The sequence below is a fragment of the Xenopus tropicalis genome, chromosome 6 (assembly GCF_000004195.4).
Source record: "Xenopus tropicalis strain Nigerian chromosome 6, UCB_Xtro_10.0, whole genome shotgun sequence".
Lineage (NCBI taxonomy): Eukaryota > Metazoa > Chordata > Amphibia > Anura > Pipidae > Xenopus > Xenopus tropicalis.
Window position 1 is genome coordinate 30376227 of NC_030682.2, and position 20728 is coordinate 30396954.

General features: G+C 35.9%; 1 protein-coding gene across 2 annotated transcripts in view; it reads right to left on the minus strand.

The window, feature by feature from the left end:
* Positions 1-20728, minus strand: part of znf804b (zinc finger protein 804B) — a 242366-nt gene that overhangs the window by 11836 nt on the left and 209802 nt on the right. For both annotated transcript variants that reach the window (XM_012965620.3, XM_012965619.3), the window contains one exon: positions 12675-12818. In XM_012965620.3, coding sequence (XP_012821074.1) covers positions 12675-12818 — 144 coding nt within the window. The remainder of the gene's footprint in view (positions 1-12674; positions 12819-20728) is intronic.

The following is a 20728-nucleotide window of genomic DNA, read 5'->3' on the forward strand; positions in this document are numbered from 1 at the left end:
GCTTTCTGGATAGCGGGTTTTCGGATAAGGGATCCCATACCTGTACTTAAAAAAATATAGATATCTAGATGGAAATTCCCAATGAGGGCATTTTAGAGGGCACGTGTGTGTAGGCAATGTATGAGGGAAATTCTCCCCTTTCTCCCAGGGAAGAATTATATAATTTTCATAGAGAAACTTCAATCCCAACCCCAAGCAAATGCCTGTAAATTGAAAGAGCACAATACTATGCATAACTAGACTAGGAAAATACACTGCATTATCACAATCAGGAAGGTGAGATTTATCAAAATTCAAACTGTAGATCAAAGTAATTAAAACACTCAACTATGTATGGTATTGAAGGGTCCACAGTTATCAGCTGTTGCTAAAGGGGCACCAAGGCTCCCAATGAGATATGAGAAGCTGTATTGGATCTATTTTTCCTATAGCAGAGATTCATTTCCTTTTACACACCCAGACAGTAGCTGACTGTCAGTTTGGGGTTGGAGGTCAGTGAATGCTGCAGGCAAGTGGAGGCTGAGATGTAGATTGTGATCAAAGTCAAGGTCAGATGTTGTGGACTAATTCATTGCCCCTAGTCATTCTAGGCGCAGGTGAGGATGAATAAAATGTTTAGCAATGACAAGCAGGGCTTACTGTAAGCTCACATTATCCATTTTCACAAGACTTTCACAGGCTGCAAAATACTCAGAGAAGCAACATGGCCATTGTATGTATTGACAGGGAATGAATAATCTATGATATTTACTTAATGAAGCAAGAGCTTGCTAACCAATGCAAGACACTTGACTGATAAACTAATTAAGTTAATGGTACTGGATGATCATACTATGTAACCAATGTTGCAGATGCTTGGATCAATGAGGCACATGAATATTTTGAAGGAACAGGGTAAATAGAAAAGCAGGGTGGGGAATATCTATAAGTTAAGCATGATTTATATACAGTTTAAAGGTAAAAGCTGTGGTGGAAGCCATATGGTCAGAACTCTTCACAGATTGTAAGGCTACAGGCAAGTTAATAGTAAAGGTCCCAGCCAGAAATATGATGTTATAATGGATTTAGCGATCTCTAACAACCTAGAATGTGTTACAATAGTGCATGTACTTCTGGGCAGTAACTCTAGCACTCAATTTCGTTTCTTTAACAAATAGATTTGGCAGATATATTCACTGCTAAAACCCAGACCAAAAATGGATGTCTATTAAAATAACTGTGTGACTAAATTCAGTAAAGAATAGTGTGGAAGAAGAAGAAATCACTTAAAATGTTTACGTCAGAGGGGAATATGCATCTTTTAGGACCTATAAATATAAATAAATATGATGGTGAAGAGCAGCAATCAAAAAGGCAAATAAATTGATTTCCTTGCAAAGACTAGTAATGAGTGAATCTGCCTCATTTCACTTTGGTAAAAAAATTGCAAAACCATGGAAATATTCACAAAAGGTGATATATTTACAAAATGTTTTGTCAATAGGCATTCATTCGCTGTGTTTCTTTTTTCACAAAATGCATTGGAGTCAGTGGGTGTTTTTTTCTGCATTCTTTTCTGCACAAAATACATTAAAGTCAATGGGCATTTTCTTTTGCGGGACATTTTTCTTGAACTTTATTTTTGCAGCTAATTATTTTGCAAAATGCAGGATTTGCCTAATTTCACTCATCACAAGCAAAGGCCAATCCAAAATATGTTTAAATAAAAAATGACTTATTTTGGTTACAGAGGACTCTAAAAATGTAAATGAGCTCATTGATTTATTTATCTCAGTACATCTAATGGGAAGCCAGTGGGTAATACTGACTTATAGCGGTGTGGCACTACAAAAGGCTTAGCTTAAGCTAATTGTCAGTGCTTAACAAAAGACATCACTTTCAAACATTTAAGCAAAACGAATGCTAAAAAAATGCATCAGAGCTTCTCAGCAGACTGCCAATTTATTTTGATTGTGCTCAGAACAGGTAGTATTTGACTTCATTTTCAGATGTTGCCCTGTTTAGTGCAAAAACCATACATATTTCTCAAATGGAAGCAAACCGTATGTTCTAATCACTGCACTGATGTTGAAAACAGTGTATACTCTCCCTTTAATAACTGGAGGAGGGCTTTGAGATTAAATATGTGTTATTCAAATACAGTAACCAATGCAGAACAACCGAATCTGTCCAGAATATGCCATCTTCACGGAAAACCGTGCACACTTGTGATCTGTGCAGCCAAGTGACAGATGAAATGCAATGTTGACAAAAATCAATGTCCATGCACGTGACATTTAAAGATATGTATTGCACTTATAACGTTGCTCACCAACCCCTTTGATGTTGTTCCCCTTGGCTTCAAAGTGGGTGCCCATTTTTGAATTTCTGGCCCAATTCCACTTTTTGAGTCAGGAAGGAACATTTTATACCACTGCGGCAAACTGGATGCAGATTCAAATTACATTGCTACTCAAATAGAAGTTAGACTGTCTTTTCTTTACAAAAGTTTCAACTTAATGGCCATGCATCTTTTTTAACCTAATCTACCCCACTATGAGTAACCATCTTGGAAAATGGCAGACTCTGTGGGGAATAATTGAGATTATTAATTGTAAAAAACTGAAAAACTTGAACATACAAAATTTACCATATAAAAGATGGGAAATTCATGTAGAAGTCAATTAGAATTGTATAAGTAATTAATTTTCCATTGAAAATGAAAAGTTTTTTCTGCATTCAAGTTTTTTTTTTTTTACATTTTTATGCATTAGATTTGAGTTTTTAGTAAATAGCAAAAATTCACCACACATTTTGGCATTTTACTGCCAATAGATTAGCCGCATTAGTGCCACCTAGGACACTACATTTATTCTGCAGAAAGCCCTAGAAGGTCCCTCTGTTTGCTTGAGATAGCAGCTGCCATTTTAGCTTGGTTTCAGTAGCATCAGTGCTGCAGCTCTAGCCGTTGGTAGCTCAATTTACACAGAGTTGGGGGGAGGGTAGCAAATTTTGATGGAAGGGGGAGGAGGAGAAGGGAGGGGGGGAGAGAGAGGAGCAAACAGAGCAGACTTGTGCCCGTGCCCTGAAGGATTTTTCTGAGAGAGGAAGTCAGATACCCAAAGAACATGTTTACAAAAAAGAAGACATGAAATTCTGTGTTTCTTTTGATAGAGGACTCAGTGCAGCTTTTTTGTGAGTGTGCGTATGACTGTATTTACATAGACCTTTTGGATCAAGCTTACTTAGTTTTTACCTTTCCTTCTTTTTTAAGTATGTTCTCTCCTTTCTGTTTTTGCTATACATTCATTCTCTGTATCTACCTCTCCTACTTCACTTTTCCTCTTTTTTTGTGACCTATGGTATTATAAGTTTGTATAAATGCATATAATATTTAATAATCAAATCAAATAATCAAATAATATATTATATTTTAAACCTTACTATGTATGTTTTTAAAGTATGGGAGGGAACTTCATAAACTTTTCAGTAGGTAAGACATCAACAAATGATGCAAAAGTTTCACATTGCATTATCCAGCACTTGTTTTCATTTCACATTTTATTTAATATGGTTCAAAAAGATATTTCAAGATTCAGTAGTATATTACAGAATCAAACGACGAAGTGTAGTTGAGAAAGAAATCAATTATGTATGATGTTACCTGTGAGCAAGAAAGCGCTACACTTCTCAAGGGATATATGGATTGCATTTATGGGAATTGTATGATTTATTGTCAAAATAGGATCAAGAACTATCTGTAAAAAGAGATTAAACAATAAAATGACAAAATGACTGGTCCTTGATATGATCTTTAAAGTTATGTAATACCGTTGCAATGTAATTCCGTTCACTAAACATTTATTGCAATGTTTAACACCAGCTTGAAGCTGGCCTAATTGTGTTGAATCCCTTAGAATGGACAATATAATTTTAAAAGTATTCGGTGGATGATATCAATATTAATTGATTTATAGCACAAACATGCTTTCCTTTCAATCAGAATAAACTAAAATTAATAATTTTCTAAATTTCCTCATATTCGAAATTGTAATTGTATAGTAACTGTGAGATCTATACAAATTAGCAGTAAATCTATCTTCGAGTGCTTTATAAAAATCAGAACAGAATTTTATTTCTGCAGCCCTATTTTTTACACATGTCTACAAATGTCCTTTAATCTGCTGTAGCGATTTGCTATGCATTATGACGTTCTTCCTGGAACTCCTTCATAGCAATACTCTTTTAATAATAATAATAATAATAATTTAATAATAAACTTTTTGCTCTTTACTAGGGATGTAGCGAACCTAAAAAAAAAAGTTCGCGAACTTACGCCAAAACCCGCGAATATTCGCAAACTTTGCGAACCCCATAGACTTCAATGGGAAGGCGAACTTTAAAACCTAGAAAAGCCATTTCTGCCCAGAAAACTGATTTTAAAGTTGTTTAAAGGGTGCCACAACCTGGACAGTGGCATGCAGGGCAAAAACTTCTCTGAAAAATACTTTGTTGGCACAGAGTTGCGCAAAAAACGCAAGCTATTCTAGCGAAAATACGCTGCTTTTTTGCTATGTCGCGCTAAACACCATGAAAATGGGATTTGTGGAAAAACGCCATGTGTGACTTGTGCGGCATATTGTACAATACTTTTGCGACAATAAAAAACGCGGCGGAAAACGCGGCGAGAACCCAAACTGCGAAGATACGCTGAAAGTTTGCGAACATACGCGTTCGCGAACACCCGATGTTCACGCGAATTTGTTCGCCGGCAAACAGTTCGCTACATCTCTACTCTTTACAGAAAAATAACAGACACAACCAGGCAAATACACGCATGTGTATAGTCTTTAAGAAGAATTGTGGCCTTCTATAAGCAAATGTTGATTTTTAGGTTGCTAATGTCAACTTCTTTTTTCTAAATATTTGGCAATTGCTTTATTGTTATTAGATTCCTTTTCTGCTTATACAAATCTAATTTTCTCAAATTGAAGCGTAGAATAACGCATCATCAAATTTCGAATTTGGCAGACTTTGTAAACTCTGTAAAAAAGAACTCCCTTTGACAGACTAGTGATGAGCAAATATTTTTATATTAGTAGTGATTTTCTGCATTTCGCCATTGGCGAATTGCAAATTGCAAAAATTAGTTTTGAGTCAAAAAGGTGAATCAAAATGGGCACAATCGCGCCAAAATGGACATGTCCACGGCAAAAATAGGCGCGTCGCATTAAAAAAAGACGTGAGCGACAAAAAATGTGGTGCGACAGACACGTTTCACAGATTTTCCACTGGCGAATTTTTCGCCATAGCGAAACGGGACATATTCGCTCATCACTAACTGTCACACCAAACATTGTCTATTCTAATCAACACTCTCTTACATTTTTCATCCTCTTTTGAGGGAGAAACAGTTCATGGATATTCCTCTGAAGCATATAACAGTCCCTAAATGTGCCTTCCATTCAATGGGAAGGGAAATTACTTTATTATTCTCCCTCCTGGACATGTATCTCATCATTTTCACACAATAATTTGAACATCTGATTGTGTATCTTGAATTCTTTTGAAAATGAAATGTAAAACAATTGTCTTACAAGCACTAGAAGAGCATTAACAACTATGAAATTAAGTCTCCCATGGGTCACTTTAAAGAGGTTAAATAGGCCATTTACATATTAATTAGTATTGCATTTTAACAGTAGTGAATGCAATTTCATAGCATGTAACAGTTAATGACAAATTTGCCTTATCTAGCTGTTCCATTTGAAAGAAGCACTCATCAGTTTCTGTTAGTGCTTCCATGTGTGCCACTGATTAAGGGAATCTTATTATTCCATACAACATACATTTTAGTATGAAGAGTGAGGATCATTAATTTCTTAGCTCTTCACTTTAACAGTGCATCCAAGTCATTAGTTTGCAGCAGGTGCAGAAGTCCAAGGAAAAGCAGATTGGGCCACTCAGTCTAGTGGGTTGAAAATAAACAGCTATATCAGTTGACATTTAAAGCTGGAGAGCACTGCCTGGAGATACAACTAGTCACCAAGCTGGGTTCAGAGGCATTTGAGAAATAATATTTTTACCTGGCATAAATGAAATACATGTGAGTTATTAAGATTATTTTATATGTGAATAAAGGGAGAAGTGGCAAAGTGGAAGTTATCCCTAACTAAAAAAATGGTGTTTGGCATTGGATGACTTCTTGTACAATGTTTTATGGATAGCACAGGAAAAGATGGGACTTTTCAAGCTACTAATGTACTTTTATGTCTAGAGGTCATGTATTGGGCAGGCATGATAAGTCTAGGTTAAGTTCTATGAAGATCAGCATTCAGCAGGCAGTATAATTATTTCTCTGCTCCCAAGTTTTCCATTTTCTCAAATACCCTATAGGCTGAAGTTTAAAGCACAGGCAGGGTGTCCGTCGGAGAAAAAATCAGGAAAGCAGTTAATCTTATATAGCTTCTAGGAGAACGGCCACTCAAATAAAAAACTGGATGTGAATGTGGTAATCATATTAGCTTTTCAGTTAAACATCTATGTAAGTAAATCGGACCTCATACGTAGATGAGTGGGTGAAGACCATAACAGTACACAGAATAAAGAGGTAATAAAATGATGCATACAGCAACATTGTCAAATTGATGTTATTTTAGAAACATGATTATTCTTTGTTAGCGTGATTGTTTCTAGGGTATTATTTTATTTAGAAAAATAAAGTGATTTAGTCCCCAAAGCTTTTTTTGCCTGAGTAATATATAACTAAGAAAAGTATTAATGATAAAAGGTGACTCTCTTTTCTGACACTACCTACTATGACAGAATGACACAAATATGTCATTTTAGTGCACCTACTTGCTGGACATCAGTCAAACCTTAACAAAATTATTGAAAGAGGCTGGCAAACCTTGTGTAGGGTTAACTTCTCCTATGGCTTAGTCCATCCCATACTTAATATTTCCCTCTTACCTCAGTGTGTTCCCCATTGCCCCAATAAGTGTATGACAACTTATTTTTTAGCTTTAATATACTGATTGGTAAGTCCCAGTCCTTCCTCTTCAACTTCCATTTACCTTAAAGGCAAGATCTCTTCTAGTAAGTCTGTGTCAACAAGGCTCTAAAGGGACAACCCCTTTAAAGAAGTCAGGGAACAGGGACCCCATGAACAAGAAAGTCCTTGGCTAGCTCTGTCATAGTACAAAATTCATTACAGGTTACCAATGTTCTACCTCACTAAGCTACAATGCACTTTCTGGGCCAGGATAGTGTTACACTTATATACAGTTGCACACTACAAAAACCTAACAGGGTTCAAGACACATATTTTACGGGCTTCAAACCGAAAATAAAAATACTTTTCACTATTTGAGCTACACTGGGAGCACAGACTGCTGTGAATGATTGTGAGTTAGAGTTTGACTGTGTGTGTGGGTGCCTAACAATACCCCACCGTGACTTCGGCTTTCCTTGTGTATTTTCTGGATCAATAAACTATAAATAAGGTTTAGGATGATTGGCCTTTATATTTTTTATTCTTAGAGAGATTATAATAAAAATAAACAACAATGAATTAATGTTAAAAATAATTATATAATTATAAAAAAAATAGCCTCCTTCTAGCTGCATAAATAAAGATAATAAAGAAATAGTCTTCATTCTTCTTCCTTTTAATCACAAGATTGTAGCTGTTTGTAAAGTAGATGCTTATTTTTGATCATATGTCCTTATCTAAAGCACCAATTATTATTATCATAATAGATAGAATATATATTAATTCCATCTCTTATAATATTTCATTAACCATTAAACTGAAATGTAAAGATATATGTTTTTCATGTGAACTGTTTGTTTACAGAATATTTTTGAAATATTCTAGAGATGTATTTTTTCTTATTATTCTTCTTTCTCTTCTTCTGTCAAAAAACAAAGGGATTTCAGCCCACTGACTGCTATTCTGGGTGAGACAGAGATAGAATCACAATGTAAGAATATAGAGAGGCCAAATGTGTACCAGGAAATATAACAGAAGAAAGGTATTTCTCAACTCTATTAATTGTATTGATAGTATCCCATGAAACGTACAATGGCTGGATCTAACATACAGTGATTTCAGCTTGCTTTGCACAATTTCAGATCACACTGTTCTGACTTTAAACAAGTCACAGATCGATATCAGTCAACAAGATTCTTATGAACCAAGCCCTATACTCTAGTAACCATTAAATTAATTGCTATTAAGATGCTTTCTTATTTACACTTTCATGTGTGTTTTTGGGAAAGTGGCAAATATAAATCATTGTGAATCCAACAGTGGATCAAGCATCAATTTTCAGCAGGCCATATTTTGATTTACAATTTCAAGCTCATATACAGTATTTAGTTCAATTTCAGATTCAGAGTCATTTGAAATAACATTTTTTCTCCCAGCAATTGCTATTTGCAATTTAATAGTTTATCTGCATGAAACAGAATCTAATTATATTTATACCCACTCCAAAGTTCACATTTGTACAGCAAGCCCAGGGCTTAATAAAAGGCTCCTTTTAAAAAAATGAAATATCTGCTAGTGGAAGATTTCACCGATTAATGCGATGAAACTGTTTGATGAATAAAGTAGTAGGAATAGAAAACATTTCACCTGCAAACCAGGTTTTCTTAAATAAAACAAAAAAACCTTTATTCACTCCATGCATTCCAAGGGAAACCGATGCCATCAATCTTAGGCTGCTGAAGACATAAACATCCCAAACTCTCTCTGACCAAAGGGCCATATCCGTAGACTGTACTGTTGACCTTAAATAAATAAGTCATACTATAAACTCCAAGTGTTTATGAGCAGTGATTGTTCAGGGCAATAGGAAGGGGTTGCCATGAAGAGATGTGCGGATACCTAGCCGCATTATTACCAATAATTTTCAACCTGTGGACATTTTAAGTTCAGAAGGCTCAGCGGTGGTCGAGGGAGGTTATGTTCTGCAACAACATGAAGCCCACAGGGTGGAAATCCTTCATTAAGATGGACAAATAGCAGTTTCTCTGGAATACTGTGCTGTTTCAAGCAATAAATGCTAAATAACAAAAAAACTATTATGAAGTCATGTTTAGTGATGGGCGAAATTTGCCAGGCATGAATTTGTGGTGAATTTCCGCATTTCACAATGGCGATTACTTTGTGAAACAGGTGACAAAATTTGCAGTGTAAAAAATTCACACTGCGGTAAAAAAATATTATGCATGTAAAACAATGACACATCCAAAAAATTTCACATGCGTAATTTTTTTTATGTGCGCAGCAAAAACTGTTGCGCACATGAATATTTTTTTTGCACGCAACATTTTTGGAGTTTCGTGGATTTTTCACCATTTCTCGAATCGCGAAACGGGACAGATTCGCTCATCACTAGTCATGTTTCAAACATTATACAAAATAAACTATTTATTTAAATAAAATATATTCCTGGGAAACATAAGGCTAAACAATTAAAATATGTAGGCTAGGAGATGAAAAATGAAACTGGAAATACATCGGAGTAAGTGGGCATTTTTTCCTGTGTTTCTTTTGTGCCAAACTTATAATTGTCAATGTGTGTTTTTTCTTGCATTTTTATAGTGCCCAAGTGGACTGGAGTCAATGGCAGATTTTCTCATGTCAATGGGGTTTTCTTCTCACTCTTAATGCATTGAATTTTCATGCAACAAAAGCACTGGAATCAATTCAGACTTTTCTTGCATTGTTCTTCCCATAAAAAATATCAGGATTTTTTGTTTCCAGAGAAAGAAAATGTTTTGTGATTTTTTTAGCACAGACTCAGATCAGGCCATCCCCTCCACCCCCCCACCCCCCCATTTATTCCTAGTTTTTACAGAAAATACCAATCTAGCAAACATTCTAAATAATATATGTCCCTCAGTATTTATAATACAGTGGGTAATGTCATTTATATTTGTATGTCTGACATAAGATAATGTCCAAAAATACCTAATCATATATCTTTGGCTTTTAGGACAGATGGAGAACAGCTCCTAATTCTTAAAATGTTTAATTTTGGTTTAGGTGGGTCTACATTTTTAATGTCTTTAGTCCCTATTTTCTCTAGCATGGTGCCCTTAAACTGGGAGATATAATTCCTGTACTTAGAACTGAATAGGGTTACAACACTCTGGGTTCTTAGGAATAAATTGGCATCCTACAGCAGTAGTGGTATAATATGAGCAGGAATAAAAGTCTTCAAATCTCTATTTTTCTACAAGATGGCTATATTTGTACAACCGAATGTTAGACTGGACATGTGGGAACATTCTTTTTATAAAAAGAATTCCATTTCAGAACTTTCATAAAGATTAAACGTACTTTGCTTCCCTGGGAGCAAGAGCAAGCTTTACTTTATCTAAAATATACATTAACTAATAGCTTTTACTTTTATGAATACTGGAAATAAAATAAATAACATTTTCTGAAATAGAAATCATTTGAAATATATTGTATATTATATGTGCTCTATCCCTAGATGTGTTTTATTACACTGCACTTACTAGTTATTGAAAGAAAGCTAAACAGCTTGGCTTGAGTATAGGTAGAAATGACAGTATGCTGCACTACAAATGAAGAACTTGGCTGAATAGCTGGCATATATTTATATAGGTAGAATGAGAGAAAAAATGAAAATCTAGAAGTAGAACAGAAAGAAGGCAGAGGTGAAATTATAAAAAAAACCTTGTTGAAGTTCTAATGAATCTTACAAGCAGAGATTGGCTGCCACAGGAAAACAGAATGTGGATGTGGGTGGCATAAAGGTATGTGCTCTATGTGTGTTTCTATTAATATAGCTCCATCTATGGAGCAGATTTTTTTTTATATATTCTTTGTTTTCATATAAAGCATAAGTGGGGTACAAAAGAAAGAAAGGAGGGGGGGAGGATTATTTACAGAAGTCTAAAAATGGAAATACAAATGAAAGACAAGCATTGACAATAAGTTCCTTCTGTTACAGGAAATCGCATGGTTACTTTACTTATTTACTCGTGGAGCAGATTTTATGAACACAATATAAAAAAGTAATTACAGTATCAGAGCAAGAAATATTTCATTAACACTACCAAAGACATTGCATTGTAAAGATAATATCAAACATAGAGGCCAATTTACCAACATTCTCATTTTTGTAGTTTTAGAAATATCAGAAACCACAAAAAAATAATTTCTCTAAAACTATGAATGCCAAATGATTTCTTAAAACAGCCTTTTAAAATAAAAACACAACAAATGTGGGGAAGACTTGAAAACCACTCGTTTTCAACTTTTTTTTCCATAAATAAAAGCATCAAAACCCCCTAAAACCTCTATAACCACAGAGCACAGAACGATTAGCCAACTGAAAAAGGGCAGCTGCCATTGACTTCTACTTGACCGTGACAGATTTTAGATGGTGTATTTTACTTAGTAAACGGTGAAAAAAAAAAATCGATTTTTTTTTTCTGTGACAAAACCATATTTTTGCCCAAACAATTATGAATTGTTAAAAAAATATATGACCAGATTTCCTAAGACCATTTAAAAAACAGATCACAAAAACTAAACTAGCGAGTAACTAGCTTCAACTAGCTTCACAATGTAACCAATTGTACTGGCAACTAGTTAGCTTGCAGAAGGACTATAAGGAGCCTCCCACTGCTGCTGATTGGCCAGTTGCCTCTTCATTACTGGACAAGATCGCCAAACACTGCTGCTAAATAGCCTGTTGCCAAGCAGCTCTTAACCCCTGCATTACCGGACAAAATCTCCTAAAAACAATCTAGGCACTTTGTCTCCTGTTTTGCAGAACTGATGCATAGGGATGTAGCGAACCTCACAAAAAAAGTTTGCGAACCCGTTTGCGAACTTCTGCCAAAAAGTGCGAACTTTTGCGAACTTTGCGAACCCCATAGACTTCAATGAGAAGGCGAACTTTGAAACCTAGAAAAGCCATTTATGGCCAGAAAACTGATTTTAAAGGGTGCCACGACCTGGACAGTGGCATGCAGGAGGGGGATCAAGGGCAAAAATTTCTCTGAAAAATACGTTGTTGTAATCAGTAATCAGAAAATAAAAGCAGTCCTTACAAGGACTATTGGATTACAGCAGATGAGATCAGAAGGACAGCTGCCCACAGCAGCTACATACAGAGCAGTAGAAAGTAGATTACTAGTCAGCAAAGCTACCTAAACTGTCCCTCAAACCCCTGCACAGCTCTCTCCCTATGCTAACTCATCAAGCACACACAGGCAGAATGTAAAATGGCTGCTGGGCTTCGGTTTATATATGGAAGGGAGTGGTCCGGGGGTGGTCCAGGAGGGAGAGCTGCCTGATTGGCTGCCATGTATCTGCTGGCTCTGGGGTGAGAGGTCAAAATTTGGCTCCAGCTAAGGCGAACCCAAAATTGCGAACATCGCTAAAAGTTCGCGAACTTGCGAACACCCGATTTTCGTGCGAATTAGTTCTCCGGCGAACAGTTCGCTACATCTCTACTGATGCAGGTGTCTGTGTTACAGAGGAATATAATGCTGTCTGAAATTAAGGTGGAAGAGGGAATGTAGGAATACTTTTACAATTATTTGTGTTTTTAGTTAGCAAATTTATTATTATTATTATTAGTGTTTATTGGCGTATTTGCTACTTTGAGACATCTGCAAGAAAGGAAATTCATTTATCTTACCTGTTTATGTGCATGATCATATGAATTGATGTGGTTATCGAATTCCTTGTGTTTGTGGTATTGCTTGTCACACAATTCACAATAGAAATTAGCCTTCAGGTCTTCAAGAGCATTTGCTATGCTTTTGCCCTTTTCTGCATAGCCCTGTAAAAGAAAATAGGCAATAGTGTGTAAATATAATGCTGCATGGCAAATGCATATATGATGCTACAGTGTTAAGCGGCTTGGCCACTACCACAAAAGAATGAAAATAAGAAATGCAAAGAAATGTATCACACTGAGGTATAATTATCAAAATTCAAGTTTGTAAATGTTTGCCTTTTGTTGAGTAATGTTTATGTATCTATTGAAAAAAACTTGAATTTTAAAAAAGTTCAATGATAAAAAAACATGAAAAAAAGACTCAAATGCAGTGAAATTACATTTTACTGATCATTTTCAATGAGCCAACAAACTTTCACAAAAATCTGAAAAACGTAAAATACTCGGATCAAAAATAATTAAACTTTTACTTAAATTTTGCTCAAACAACACCCATTGACTTCTACTTGAACTTGCCAGCTTTTAGATGGATTTTTTTTGAATATGCGAGCTTCGGAAACTCCAATTCAAGTCTGTGAGTTTTAGTGCAAAAGCCTCAAATGTAAATGTTGATAAATCTGCCCTATAACAAATAGAAATAGACGGAACAAAAAGCCATAATGCACGGAAGAATTTGACTAATAAAATGAGATATTCCCCTTTACATGTCCATTTTTGTAACCAAAAAATATTATTTTTGACTATTAATGATAACTGAATCTGTCCTAATTCGCTTCACTGAAAAAGTCTTGAAAATGTCGCGCAACAAAAAAAAAAGTTGCGCGTGTAATTTTTTAGACACACTCATCAAAACTGACGCCGGCGACAAGGTATTTTGACACTCGCCATTTTTTATGCATGCAAAAATTTTTTTGTCTTGCGTGAATTTCACGTGACAAATTTTTTTCGCCTATTTTGCAAAAAACCCCACCAATGCCGAATGTGGAAATTCGCCGCGAATCCACGCCTTCTGAATTATTTTTCCCATCACTATTCACTATAACTGCAGAAACAATTTTCATTGTATATAAACTATACACTTTTACAGCGAGGGTCAGTTATACTAGAAGCTGCACAGTATTTTTCTTTTCTAACTTTCTGTTGAGCTTTACTGGGGTTCATAAAAAATCATATCCTTTTTAGTTAGCCAAAGTGAAAATACCCCCTGTTCATATTTTTCTATTTATTTGTTTTATAAAGTCTGAGGGTTTTACTTTCCAAGTAAACAACTAAGCTCCACCTCCTATACCTATATACAGTAAATATTCAGTGGAGCTGCCATCAAAAATAGCCTTGCATTCATTTCCTTTTAGAAAATGAATAGGGGAGATCATTTATTGGGATAAATGACAAAACATTTTAGAAAGACAAAACAATTAAATGAGCTAGAATTAAAATACATGGCTTTTTTACCAGCAGAATTCCAGAAATGTGTATTTATGTGAGGGGGAAGATAGATGCATAAATCTGGTCTATGCACTTCTGTCATATTTGTCCAATTTATGTATTTTCGGTGGAATTCTGCAGCCAGATTTCTTTTCATGATTAAATAATTCCATCTGTCTGCAGGAATTTACATGTGTAAACTCATTCTTATGCATTGCCGAAAATACATATACAAAAACTATTATTAAACTGGCAAATGCCTCAAAATCGTGCTTGGAGAAAATATAAATATGCATGGCTTAAAAAATGATGTCCCCTGCTTGATTTTGGACCTAAAATGTCAAACATAAAAATGAGTATAAAAGCTGTGTGCAGTGCCCTGTGTAATATTTTTAGGACAAGTGTAAGTGCCCAAAATACTAAATAATATAGCATAACTTAAAACCCCTCCAAACTTGGAGGCAATAATGAATAATATACGGTTATGGTTTCACCATACCTCCCAACCATCCCGATTGTCACGGGACAGTCCCCCTTTTAATAGCTCAACCCGCAGTCCCGGATTCTTACTTAAAAGTCCCTTTTTTCCCTTTGATCTCCTGCACTAAATGCTTAAAAAGATACAATGTTTCTCAACCTTAATTAAAAAGTGGCTTTTGGCAGAGAGCCCAGAAATCATAATAAGCTTCACCTGCACTTAGGTACAATTGTAACTAATAAGCTAAACAGGTCTCTTGGGGGAACTGAGACTTGCAGCTTAAAGGGCAATTGTAATAACACATAAAATGACCCCAAAACCCGCAGAAATGTGTTCAAACTTTAAATAACCTGCCAAATTTAGTAAAATGGTAGGGGTATTTAGGGGGTGTGGTCCCAAAATGGGCATGGCCAAAAATTTCCGTCCCACTACGTGCAGCATTTCTGTCCCTCTTTACATTTTTCAAATGTTTGGAGGTATGCAGAGGCATATGAGGGGGGATAGCCAATCACAGCCAAGTAAAGAAATGCCTCCATTCCCACTCAGGTCCAGCTAGCTGCTAATTAGTTTATGCTAAATGTTACAGTGCAGTATGCTACGTGCCCCCCTGCACAGCCTGGGAAAGCAGCCAACAGGAAGTGCAATACATGGGTGGGACAGATGGGCATTTTCGGCATTGGCAAAATTGCATCAAAATTGGCGCCATCACGTCAAATTGGGAGGGTGACAAAAAAGCCATGCGACAAGCGTATTTCACAGATTTTTCGCCGTTTTGTGCATTTTCTTGTCATTTCGCAAATTTCACGGCAAAGCGAAACGGGACAGATTCGCTCATCACTATTAGCCACCACTGGCATCTTTTCAATTTAAAAACAAGTTTGGAATAAGAGCTTTTTATCACAATATAAGTTTGTAGAGGTGCCGTTTGTTTTTTATAATCTTCTGAGGAGAGTTGTGGTTATTAATGAATATGTACCATACAGAGTTTTAAAGGATCTTAATAGGATCTGAAGCTGCAGTTTGTGATTATAATATCCCTTTACTATTTATTATCTTTAAAGGAGAAGGAAATGTAAAAACAGCAGGTCTATGTAAATATAGCCATAAGCACTCACAGAGTCCTCTATCAAAAGAAACACTGGATGTCGTCTCCTTTTTTGTAAACATTTTCTTGGGTATCTGACTTCCTCTCTCACAAAAATCCTTCATTCCCGGGGCCAGAATCTGCACAGCTCTCTCCTCTCTCCCTTCTCCTGCTCCCCCCTCTCATAAGAATTCATAAAACTCACTCCCCCCACCCTTAGGAATGTGTAATCTGAGCTACCAGTCTCTAGATCTACAACATTAATCTATGAACCTAATCTAAAATGGCAGCTGCAATCTTAAACAAACAGCTTCTAGGGTTCTTTACTATGGTACTATGGTAATGCTTTCTGCAGAATAACTCCCCGATTGTGCCTAATTTTCTGCTTATAGACAACATGAGTCCTGTCATTGACAGGAATCTGTATTCCCTTATGCAACAAAATTATTTTCAGCATTAATTATTAAACAATAGACACTATTCCTCCAAATTACAGCGTTGCATTCAAGTACCGTTATATAAAGACATTAGTTTCAGGTTAGATAAGGGCAATGTGATGTACAATAAAGAAGATATTCCTAACAAAGGAATTGAAAGAATTGACAAACAAGAGATTACATGCTTTTTAGAAAGAAAACACCATTAACCTGTTTTCCAAGATATGAGTCTCAGTATCATTGCACAGTGTATTTTATAATAACATGTTTCACACTTCTTTTGTTTCTTTAAATGAGTTCTCCATACAAAAAAATGTTTTTTTTTGCAAGAATGAAAGAAAATTTAATTCTTAGCAACTTCCCCCCCATTAATTTCACATTTCCAGTGGTTATGACTCTTGAAACAATTTTCCTCCAGGTGGCTTCGGCTGCATTATTTCAGGAGTCAGAGCCAATAGTGCATAGAATATAAAATAGACAAATGTTTTAAGAAGGAAGTACATTTACAAATAATTTTAAAGTCATTGCAGAAAAAAAGTATTTATGTATATGGGAAACTACTTATATTACTGTAATATATACACAATATATAATTGTGCTGGAGATCCTCTGTAAGAAATCTATTTTAATGTAGGGTTTACTTTACTGTAATGTCCATTGAAAAAGCTCAGTTTTGCAGAATTTTCTTAAAAACTAGGTACATAATGAAACTAATCATTGTTTTCATGCTTAATATATGAGCATCTAGATTCTGTATACATGTATACATTAAGGTCCCCTCTGAAACCAGATTAAATTGGTCCATTTCATCAAGATAAAAATGAATAAAGTAAGTATGCAAAATATCCAAAAATAATACTCAATAATACTAAACAGTAGTGATGAGCGAATCTGTCCTGTTTAGATTCACTGGAAAAACAAATGACACATTTGACTTTCTTTTTTCTGCGCGGCAAATTCTTCCATTTCGAGAAAATATCCACCTATGACAAAACGCGGAAATTTGCTACGAATTCATGCCTGCCGAATTATTTCGCCCATCACTACTTAACAGATATTACTTAATGGACAATGAAAGGTTAATATAAATTAAAAGTAAGTCTAAAGGCATTCTTTTTAAGTACTTACTGCATATCTAAATTCCCAGATCCCTGCTTGCTTCTCTGAGATATGGTGCTGGCAGCCTACAGCAGTGTGAAGCCTACAGTGACATCACTGAAATCTCTCTCCCCTTCCTGTAGGTGCCAGCGGCAGCCTTCCTATTCTCTGAGCATGTGTGTAACTTGATCCTGTCTCCTGTTCTGAGCTACACATGCCCACCAGCCAATCAGAAGTGGATCTGGCAGAGGGGAGGGGGGGGAGGGAATGAAACACATGTGCAGTATGAAGCAAGGAGGGAAAGGAAGGGAGAATACCTTTTTAGAGATGGCTGCCTGTTCTAGAAAATGGGAAGTAAGTGTGACTGAGTAAATATTTGATTAGGTGAGCCAAGAGTGTGGTGTTTTTACTAAACAATAGGAGGACTATTGGGCAGTATGCTTTTTAAATTTTGACTTGCATTCTCCTTTAAAATACGTTTTTGCCAGGAAAATGTATACTTTGTATAAATGTCGGGTTATGTACACATCAACAAATTTGTTAACGAACAAACGACCTTCCTCGCACACCCTTGACTCTCCAAACAAAATCAGCGCTCGGTGCACACTGCTGGGGTGATCGGCACCCTCCAAAAAATTCCGAATAGCGACAAAAGCACTGGCACTCAGAGCCACAAACAGGACCAGCCCTTCAAAAATCTCCATTGCAGAGGTGCAACTCCTCGGGGCAAAGCGACCCCTTTGTCAAGCATGTCAGCCCTTCAAGAGCTGGTCCTGTTTGTGGCTCTGAATGCCAGTGCTTTTGTCGCCACATCAACAAATTTGCCATAGGAACCTTATTGGTTAGTATTAGTGATGAGCGCATTTTTTCACCAGGCATGGATTCGAAAGTAATTTCTACATTGTTTTATGAAACTTCAGAGAAAATTAGCCACGGAAAAATTTGTCACGTGGCAAAGTAGGCACGGTCGGCAAAACAGGCACAGTTGCGTCAAAAAAAGTTGCGCGATACCTGCGTTTCCCAAATTTTTTGCCATTGTGTGAACTTTTCTTTGCTAATTTTTTGGCAAAACAGGACAGATTCGCTCATCACTAGTTTGTATGTTTGTAATATTAGAACAAATGCTGCCTATATGTGTGCGCATAACCTATATTAGTAATGAATAAGGAGTGATACTGTCCTAAAGACCTTGATATGTGAGTGCTATGCAAGGTAAGAATCTATGTACTTTTTTACTAATTACTGCAAGTTGATGCCCCTTTATCTGAAGAGTAAATTTGAAGAAAATATAAACATCCATTGCCTGTTGTATAATCTTCTGTTGCGTCTCTTGAAAAGTAGTGATTTTTTATGATCTGACATTATAACACAGGTTAACATCTTACATTTTTTAGCATTTATTAATGTTAGAACAGCACTCATTTTAATTGAAACTGCAATTCCCACTCCATTAGCCCAAACCTTAATTAACTTAGAATTATATTTCTTAATTAAAACCCCAAAGGCTTGTCCAATAAAATGGACTTTGAGTAAAAATATCCTAATGTATTAAAAAGTTAGTGGAAATCTCATTTAAATACTTAGCGAATTAGTTTTCCATCCTCTGAGCCCTGATATCAATATGTATTATAATGGAAAAGAGGATATTTACAGCTTCAAGTAGATCATGGTCTAGCACTATTTTCTTTTACATTTCCATTTATAAATATAATTGAAGCAGGTACTTAAGGCACCTGATAGAAGAGGAGGGTGATAAATAGAAGGCTTCCCAATGGAGCACTAATCATTATTTAAGAATATTTACCAGTTGATCTCTTTTTGAGAAGGGTAAGCTTCCCTAAATCTATGCATCACATAATGAAATGTTTTCCTCAATGTAATACACTAATATACAGTGGTTGTTGAAAAAAAAAAAACACATTCATCAAGTTTTTTTTTCAAATAAACCCTACCTGATTGGTAAAAGAACTGAAAATTCTGTATTTCAAATGTACATATAATTTTAGTCAATGTCCAATGCCACCCCTACTCAAATATTATGTGAACCATGTCTTTTATTTCATAATAATAGGGTTTTAGATGTTGATTTTTAAGGCCCCCAGAGCGCCCTTTTTCAGTTCTTGCTCATGAGATCCAATTGAAACTAAGGAATGTCAGGCAAAGGGGTCACCAATGTCCATCGTATGATTCAGATCACACAGGTTTACACATATTCATGCTTTTATCTTAGTCATCATCAGTAGGCATGGATTCGCGGCAAATTTCCGTGTTTCGCCATTGGCGGATTGTTTCGCGAAACGGATGAAAAAATTAGCCGCAAAAAAAATTGCTGCATGTCCAAAAATTGTCGCCGGTGTCAACAAAGAATAGTTGCGGGCGTCAAAAGAATAGCCGTGCGACAAAATAATAGCTGCAGGTGACAAAAGAATAGCTGTGCGACAAAATAATAGCCGCGGGCAACAAAAGAATAGCCGTGCGACAAAATAATAGCTGCGGGCGACAAAATAATAGCCGTGCGACAATTTTTTTTGCCGCAGACATTTTTGCTGTTATGCGAATTTTTCACCGTTTCGCGGATCTTTTCAAAGATTCGCAAATTTTTCGGCAAGGCGAAACGGAACAGATTCGCTCATCACTAATCATCAGTTTCTTCTAAATATTAAGACACATTAAGACCCATGACTGCTCCTTTGTACTATTATTACCTATAAGCAAGAAATGAGCTAATTTGAGTCAATGTTTTGGTCCTCTTTGGCACCTTTCCCAAGACCAACAAAGTGTTGCCTTTTGTTGTTTTGGACTGAAATGTCAATTTAATACATTTAAAGTTTTGTTTTTCATTAAATAACTAAACCCTAGCCCATGGCTTCTACTACAATGCTCCTACAAGATCTATATTGGAAAACTGACCGAAGAGGATCTGAAAACAGGGGAAGACAATTTTTGCTGTTATATTTCCTTTAATGATAGTTCCACACACAAGGAAACTTTTGAATGGAATAGATGCTGCAGGGATAAAGCTTGAAGGGGGTGCAATGGAAGCGGTCAGATGGGGCTGAGGGTGCGTTAGGGCTTAGTTCTCCTTTAAGGCACAGTGACATATACATTACACATTATTTTATGACCTAACTCTTGTTCCTGGTATAATATAAGTATATAAATGTATGTAATGTATTCATCCTTTTACAGAAGGCATACATAAGGAATATTACCTTGTACCTAGCACTGTTATATAGAGTCCCATTAGCATTCTTTCATATAATTTTCTATTAATTAAGAGCATTATACCCTGTGAATTCATATGAGTTAATATTGTACAAGAACATTTCTTATTTTTGTGTGTTTCTGTAACACAGGGCCAGAAACTGCTAACACTGTTATTTTATAGCACACAAGGTAAATGCCAATGTAAAACTATACGGTATTTAAGATGGGAAACAGATTTTTGCTGATACTTTAATATACTGGAACAATATTGTAGCTTGGCAGC